Source organism: Labeo rohita, chromosome 17 (assembly GCF_022985175.1).
Source record: "Labeo rohita strain BAU-BD-2019 chromosome 17, IGBB_LRoh.1.0, whole genome shotgun sequence".
Lineage (NCBI taxonomy): Eukaryota > Metazoa > Chordata > Actinopteri > Cypriniformes > Cyprinidae > Labeo > Labeo rohita.
The window spans coordinates 12,721,872-12,730,285 of NC_066885.1; the positions used below are offsets into that span (position 1 = coordinate 12,721,872).

General features: G+C 33.6%; 2 protein-coding genes across 6 annotated transcripts; both read left to right on the forward strand.

Annotated features, from left to right (window-relative positions):
• Positions 1–668: 668 nt before the first annotated feature.
• Positions 669–1,830, forward strand: si:ch73-288o11.4 (beta-microseminoprotein). The gene is made up of 4 exons (XM_051134156.1): positions 669–709; positions 945–1,065; positions 1,306–1,408; positions 1,515–1,830. Exons 1-4 carry the CDS (start codon positions 707–709, stop codon positions 1,627–1,629), a joined length of 342 nt encoding a protein of 113 aa, XP_050990113.1. The 5' UTR covers positions 669–706; the 3' UTR covers positions 1,630–1,830.
• Positions 1,831–2,764: 934 nt separating this feature from the next.
• LOC127179871 (G-box-binding factor-like) lies at positions 2,765–8,126 on the forward strand. 5 transcript variants are annotated; one of them, XM_051133650.1, is made up of 13 exons: positions 2,765–2,860; positions 2,987–3,078; positions 3,743–3,796; positions 4,088–4,141; positions 4,972–5,025; positions 5,317–5,370; positions 5,737–5,778; positions 6,965–7,027; positions 7,316–7,369; positions 7,498–7,527; positions 7,660–7,689; positions 7,788–7,829; positions 7,957–8,126. In XM_051133650.1, the coding sequence occupies exons 2-13, from the start codon at positions 3,027–3,029 to the stop codon at positions 8,013–8,015; spliced, it is 588 nt and encodes a 195-aa protein (XP_050989607.1). In that variant the 5' UTR covers positions 2,765–2,860; positions 2,987–3,026; the 3' UTR covers positions 8,016–8,126. The 5 variants fall into 5 exon arrangements, with proteins under 5 accessions (XP_050989607.1, XP_050989610.1, XP_050989608.1 ...); XM_051133653.1 differs by lacking the exons at positions 4,972–5,025; positions 5,317–5,370; XM_051133651.1 differs by lacking the exons at positions 4,088–4,141; positions 4,972–5,025.
• The last annotated feature ends 288 nt before the right edge of the window (positions 8,127–8,414 follow it).

Genomic DNA, 8,414 nt, shown 5'->3' on the forward strand with positions numbered 1-8,414 from the left:
AAGACATGAAAACTACGAACCCACGTTAAGGTAATAATAATTATGAACCATAAATCGTAAGAGCGGGCACAGCAATTGTAATTTTTGTGGGTTTTGCTTCCGGTCTCATTGGCGTTTATGTTAATGTATTACATTAATTATGAACACAATGGTTTGTAGTGCAAACAGTTTTACCATTTACTATTCTTCTCGATATTTCCCTATACCGGCTAATGAACCATAAGTTTCGTCCATAGGTTTACTTCCGCATTAGAGAATACGGTGGGTATGATTCATGTGAAGTGTTTTATTCTATTTATAATTTAGTTTTTATATCATAATTCCTTATATGTTAATTATTTAAAGATTAGTTCATATACGTCACTGAGAACAACTAAGAACAAATTGTCTTTCAGTGTTTTGCAATTCAGTAGAGGTAACACAAAAGGCTCTTTATATTTATGCAGTTGTGTTGAATGCCAACACATACAAATTGAAGTGACATGATCAAACATAGGCTGAGAATATTAATTAACTGCTATGGATTAAAGACCTTTATCCTTCCCATCATGAGCAAAACCAGTTCCTGTTTAAATAATGGAAAACCAGCTTGTCATTTTTGATTTATCACAGCAATGTTATGATATAAAAAGGTATGAGAGTGTTCATTCGGCCACTGGTGGAACTGATCTCTCATCAGCACCTGCTTAACTGTAACTTTTACAACATGGTACAGTAGTACAGCTTATTACTGTAGGTCTTTTTCATTATCATGTATAATAGCCCTTTACAAGTATTTACCACAACAAAATACTGCTTTGGCATCAGCTCTGTCTTATATTACAATATGAGAGTGTCTGTAATTAATAGCTTTTTAAAATTAATGTTTTTATTTCATCGCTGGAATATTCATTTTTAATACACTTTTCATCTATCAATATTTTATTTATTCTCCTGATCTTCAGGTGGTCTTGCCAAGAGTGTGTATTCTTCTCTTCATGGTGGTCTCCTGTAGTGCTGAGTGCTACATTCGAAAACCTAAAGTTGATTGGTCATCCATCAACAACGTAACAGGCCATCTACAAGGTAAGCAAAACTGTCCAAAACTATAATACGTTTATACTAAAAAATGTTTTGATTAATTTGATTATATATATTTACTTTGTATATTTACCATTTAAACAATATTTAACACATTACTATTTTAATTAATAAAAGATAATTTTTCAAAGTAGCCTGTCTAATGTCCCATTTTAAATAATTTGTCAATTATCTAATTGCATTTACTGTTTTTCTGTGGTCCTGTGTGTGTTCTGGTTTATGTAGGTTGTGTCGACTCTGATGGGGTAACCCATGACTTCAACTCTGAATGGGACAAGGACTGCTACAACTGTCATTGTACACTGTTTGGCATTAAATGCTGTAACAAGTAAGTTTAACAGTAGTTACACTTAATATATTTAGTGTTTTCATGACCATTCAGTCATTTTCAGTACAAAGTTTGCTTATATACTTAATCTTGTCTGTGTGTGTAGGATCCCAACACTAATAGAGCACCCTGATGAATGCGAGGTGGTTGTTGACAAAAAAACCTGCTCCTTCACCCTAGCACTTGCTTTAGACCACAGCAAACCATGCCCATTTGCCTAACACAATTGGATGCAATTGCACATCTGTGGAATAAGCCTCTGATTCAGTGAAAACCAATGCAAATAAAATAAATGCTTAACTGTATGAATCACCTGATTATATGATCATATAATAAAATAATTTATCTGGCTTTTTCTGGATTTTGATTTACTGCAGATTTGTTCATCATTTGTGGAAATTGCAGATATCATCTTCTCTGCTGGTTCTGAAGTGTCCAAATTGAGTTCAGTGACAAAATTTCCCGACCCAAAAGCAGAAACACCTAACCCTTGTTGTAGGCCTAAAACTGACATTTCCTGTAAACTCATTTCGCAAATCTGACTGGGTTGATTGGAATGTTGTTCCAAGAACATGTATAAAAAGGTCTTGAAAATGTATTAATAAATTATTGGCCTACTTCATTATTAACTTTTATATGACTTAGCTAATGAAAATGAAAGAATTTGTGTCATGACAACTCTCTGAGAGTTCAGCATGGTAATATACATGGCAATGCTATCCACAAAAGGCTTTAATTATAAATCACACGATACATTAAGCATAACAATTCAAGGCACCAAAACACATGTGACTCTAAACAATAACCGACAGCAAACTGAACAGAAAGGTGACTTTAAATATGGTAGTTAACAGGTGATTAACAGGTTAACTAATAATGAACTAATGAGAACAGGAACATAACCAAATAAGGACAAACTGGAAGAATCAACATAAAAAGGACTAAACCAATATAAAACCAATGTGAAACAAAATGCAGCAAAAGAGTTCATAATGTGACAGTGACTGAAACTTGTGTTAGATTATTTAAGTGTTAGTTTCTCAGAACCCCTAATCTGATTAAAGGGAACCACAAATAAATGTGCAAACTCCTTCCAGTTTTTAGGAATATGTACTTAGTAACTGTTTCTGTTTAACTTTATTAGAGTACACATATAACTAAGATCTTATAACTAAGATCATTTCTTCTGAAAACAGATAACACATAATTAAACAGACAAACACAGATGCAAAACAAACATTGGATGTCAGCTGAGTATTGGTGGGGTGAGCAGTGGGAAGAGGTGGGAAAAAGCTGCTATTTAGTGATTGGATGAAAAAATGTGTCAGGTCATGTGTGATTTTGAATAGAGTATTTATTTAAAGGCACTTACAGAGAGTTTGAGGAACGCTTGTTGCAGTTTCAAGAAAACTTTCATTGGCCTCTTTGCTTACAACATCTCATCCCAACATGGTATTGTATACTTTGTTCATTGCAAATTATTAATTATTATTTACCTAAAATTCTTTCTTAATTTTTCTTTTGCAGCATCTATTGACATACTGATGATCATATCTAACTCTTTGTCTTCTCTTTCAGCTGAGACTATTTGTGTTGCTTACAGCAATAGTGCTCTGTAATGTGGGTGTCTCTGATTCTACCACCAGTAACCCAGAAGGTTCTGATGAAAGGTGCTTAACATGTGTTTATGATCTCTTAGTGACTTTAAAATTTGTATAACAAAGTTATAATATGTGAAATACAAGCTAACACTTCACCGTTCCATGCTGTCATATTCATAATCAGTTCACAAATCAGACTGAATTGGTTAAACATGAATATGAATGTACAAATTACTTATTGAATGAGGGCTTAAAATTACTTAAAACACAAAATGATCTATCAGTGAGCCAATTTTAAGCAATTACATAGCACTTGCAACGTTTTAAAGGAACAGTTCACCCAAAAATGAAAATTTGCTGAAAATTTACTCACCCTCAGGCCATTCAAGATGTAGGTGAGTTTTAGATGAGAGATTTGGAGGAATTTAGTATTACATTACTTCTGCAGTAAATGGGTGTCGTCAGAATTAGAGTCCAAACAGCTGATAAAAATATTACAATAATCCACAAGTAATTCGCACAGCCCCACTCAATCAATTAACATTTTGTGAAGTAAAAAGCTACATGTTTGTAATAAATAAATCCATCATTAAGGTGTTTTAACTTTGAATCCACTCTTCCTGCCATAATAATGTTTCCTCCAGTATGTTTTTTCTTGGACTTGTTCTTTCTTAACTTTCTTAAATAACACAGGACCATTGTGATGCCTTTGTGTTTGTGTGTGTTGTAACAGATTTGAAACAACACCACCACCACCAACAACAACAACAACAACAGCTGAAATACAGTAAGTCATTCTAAAATGAACATTTCAACAGTTTACAGTTAATTAAGAGAGAAGTACAGTGAGAAAGAACGAGCAATGCTTAGTAGTTAAGAACTTGCAAAATAACATTTTCATTTAGAGAAGAACTTAAAAAATAACCACTTTGTGATATTCTAGGGCTTTATCATGTTAGTCATGTTGCTTTATTTCTGTTTTACATTTCCACATTTTGGCAAGTGCTTTTATACAAAGCAAGTTACATTTAGCAATAAACATATACCAAATCATTTGTGTGTTTGTTTGTTTGGACAGTTATGACAGTTATGAAGAACTTCATGGCCACTCCCAAAATGGAGGCAATGATCGGTCAGTTCCATCATTTTTCACTTCTCAGTAAAATTCTTCTAAAGAAAACCTTCTCAGTAAATCTTCGCTTTCAGCGGAGACTATTTGTGTTGCTTACAGCAATAGTGCTCTGTAATGTGGGTGTCTCTGATTCTACCAGCAGTTACCCAGAAGGTTCTGATGAAAGGTGCTTAACATGTGTTTATGATCTCTTAGTGACTTTAAAATTTGTATAACAAAGTTATAATATGTGAAATACAAGCTAACACTTCACCGTTCCATGCTGTCATATTCATAATCAGTTCACAAATCAGACTGAATTGGTTAAACATGAATATGAATGTACAAATTACTTATTGAATGAGGGCTTAAAATTACTTAAAACACAAAATGATCTATCAGTGAGCCAATTTTAAGCAATTACATAGCACTTGCAACGTTTTAAAGGAACAGTTCACCCAAAAATGAAAATTTGCTGAAAATTTACTCACCCTCAGGCCATTCAAGATGTAGGTGAGTTTTAGATGAGAGATTTGGAGGAATTTAGTATTACATTACTTCTGCAGTAAATGGGTGTCGTCAGAATTAGAGTCCAAACAGCTGATAAAAATATTACAATAATCCACAAGTAATTCGCACAGCCCCACTCAATCAATTAACATTTTGTGAAGTAAAAAGCTACATGTTTGTAATAAATAAATCCATCATTAAGGTGTTTTAACTTTGAATCCACTCTTCCTGCCATAATAATGCTTCCTCCAGTATGTTTTTTCTTGGACTTGTTCTTTCTTAACTTTCTTAAATAACACAGGACCATTGTGATGCCTTTGTGTTTGTGTGTGTTGTAACAGATTTGAAACAACACCACCACCACCAACAACAACAACAACAACAGCTGAAATACAGTAAGTCATTCTAAAATGAACATTTCAACAGTTTACAGTTAATTAAGAGAGAAGTACAGTGAGAAAGAACGAGCAATGCTTAGTAGTTAAGAACTTGCAAAATAACATTTTCATTTAGAGAAGAACTTAAAAAATAACCACTTTGTGATATTCTAGGGCTTTATCATGTTAGTCATGTTGCTTTATTTCTGTTTTACATTTCCACATTTTGGCAAGTGCTTTTATACAAAGCAAGTTACATTTAGCAATAAACATATACCAAATCATTTGTGTGTTTGTTTGTTTGGACAGTTATGACAGTTATGAAGAACTTCATGGCCACTCCCAAAATGGAGGCAATGATCGGTCAGTTCCATCATTTTTCACTTCTCAGTAAAATTCTTCTAAAGAAAACCTTCTCAGTAAATCTTCGCTTTCAGCGGAGACTATTTGTGTTGCTTACAGCAATAGTGCTCTGTAATGTGGGTGTCTCTGATTCTACCAGCAGTTACCCAGAAGGTTCTGATGAAAGGTGCTTAACATGTGTTTATGATCTCTTAGTGACTTTAAAATTTGTATAACGAAGTTATAATATGTGAAATACAAGCTAACACTTCACCATTCCATGCTGTCATACACCTGCAGAGTAAGAGAAAGCTTGTAGTGTGTTAACATCATTAAAAATGCCATAGAACCATTATGATGGCTTTGTGTTTGTTTGTGTTGTAACAGATCTGGAGATTATGGGGAGCATGGAATACCTGAAAATGACAAGTAAGTCATTCTAAAATTAATATATTGCAAATGTTTACAGTTAATTAAGACTGAGAAAGAGAGAGCAATGCTTATTCAGTAGTTAAGACCTTGTGGCCCAGAAGGTGGTGATAACAAAGTAATGCTGCATTCACGCCATGCTGTAATTCTACTCTATCTGAATTATGTGTTTCTATGGCAACACTATCAACGCCAAAGCCCTCACGTGTTCCTGAACTCATTACAACTTGTAAACTCTGAATGTTTTTAGAATGGACCCTTTTCACAAACCTGTGATGACGCATTTCAACGGTCATCATCATCATCATAAATCCTTTAAAGTTTTTTATATTTTGATTTTTAAAAATATGTATGTACATTTATAACACTGTACTCTGTATTATATCACCTTTTCATCAAGTTACAAAAAAAACTAATTAACGCTATGCAAGGGTGTTTCTAATGCCGCGTATATGAGGGACATTAAATTTGACATTGTTCTCTCTTCTGACTGCTGATATCAGTCTAGCTCAATTTTTTCCTTTGATTGAAAGTCGTGAAAACAATACCTTGCTGTCATATTCATAACCAATTCACAAATCAGACTGAATGGGTTAAACATGAATATGAATGTACAAATTACGTATTGAATGAGGGCTTGAAATTACTTAAAACACAACATGATCTATCAGTGAGCCAATTTTAAGCAACACCCTGAACTTGAGTCCATTAAAGGTGCACCTCCACACTAGCTGCAGAGTAAGAGAAAGATGTTTATTCATTCGAGAACTTGCAATGTGTTAAAGGAATAGTTCACCCAAAAATGAAAATTTGCTGAAAATTTACTTACCCTCAGGCCATTCAAGATGTAGATGAGTTTTGGATGAGACATTTGGAGAAATTTAGGATTACATTACTTCTGCAGTAAATGGGTGTCGTCAGAATGAGAGTCCAAACAGCTGATAAAAATATTACAATAATCCACAAGTAATTCGCACAGCCCCACTCAATCAATTAACATTTTGTAAAGTGAAAAGCTACATGTTTGTAATAAATAAATCCATCATTAAGGTGTTTTAACTTTGAATCCACTCTTCCAGCCATAATGCTTCCTCCAGTATTTTTTTTCTGGGACTTGTACTTTCTTAACTTTCTTAAATAACATAGGACCATTGTGATGCCTTTGTGTTTGTGTGTGTTGTAACAGATTCGAAACAACAACAACAACAACACCACCAACAACAACACCAACAACAACAGCTGAAATACAGTAAGTCATTCTAAAATTAACATTTCAACAGTTTACAGTTAATTAATAGAGAAGAAGTATAGTGAGAAAGAATGAGCAATGCTTAGTAGTAAAGAACTTGCAAAATAAGATTTTCATTTAGAGAAGAATTTAACCACTTTGTGATATTCTAGGGCTTTATCATGTTAGTCATGTTGCTTTATTTCTTTTTTCATTTTCCACATTTTGGCAGGTGCTTTTTATACAAAGCAAGTTACATTTAGCAATAAACATATACCAAATCATTTGTGTGTTTGTTTGTTTGGACAGTTATGACAGTTATGAAGATATATATGGCCACCCTCAACATGGAGGCAGTGATGAGTCAGTTCCATCATTTTTCACTACTCATTAAAATTCTTCTAAAGAAAATCTTCTCAATAAAATTCTTCTCGAGAACATTAAAAAAAAAAAAAATTCAGCTAAATTTGTATATTTGTGTGTTTTGACAGAGGTGACGCTCAGTATGGAGGCAATGATGAGTCAGTTCCATAATTTTTCACTACTCATTAAAATTCTTCTAAAGAAAATCTTCTCAATAAAATTCTTCTCGAGAACATTTAAAAAAAAAAAAACATATTCAGCTAAATTTGTATATTTGTGTGTTTTGACAGAGGTGACGCTCAACATGGAGGCAATGATGAGTCAGTTCCATAATTTTTCACTACTCAATAAAATTCTTCTCAAGAACATTTTAAAAAAACATATTCAGCTAAATTTGTATATTTGTGTGTTTTGACAGAGCTGACATTCCCGCCCAATATTAACATGGAGGCAGTGATCAGTGAGTTCCATAATTTTTCACTACTCAGTAAAATTCTTCTAAAGAAAATCTTCTTAATAAAATTCTTCTCAAGAACATTTTTAAAAAACATATTCAACTCAGTTTGTATATTTGTGTGTTGAAACAGACCTAATGGCGACACCAATTCCCAGCCCAACAACGCGGCTTTGGACACTGAACCAGTAAAGTGACATACTGAGAAGAAAAAAAAAAATTCTCTTATAAATGACCAGGCTAAACCCTGCTGAATGAGCTGACATAAACAGCATTTTAAATAAACATACCTAAGAGCATGCATCTATGTGTGTTTGTGCGTTTCTAAAGAATGTAATGTGTTTAAATGTTAGACTTGAATGGGTTTCCAGCAGGCATAAACAAAAGAACCTCAAGATGCAGTGCATCTTTTCTGCCACAGGTGGGCAGCAAACAGTGTGTTACAGGGGTTTTGCTAATACAGCAAAATGAGTGGTTTTATACAACAGCTGAATACTTTGTTTATATTTTAGATGCACTGATGTCTGTTTTTGCTATTCTATTATCTGTGAAGCCACAGCAGTCATGTTGTGCTTCTCCAAGCTGCATACA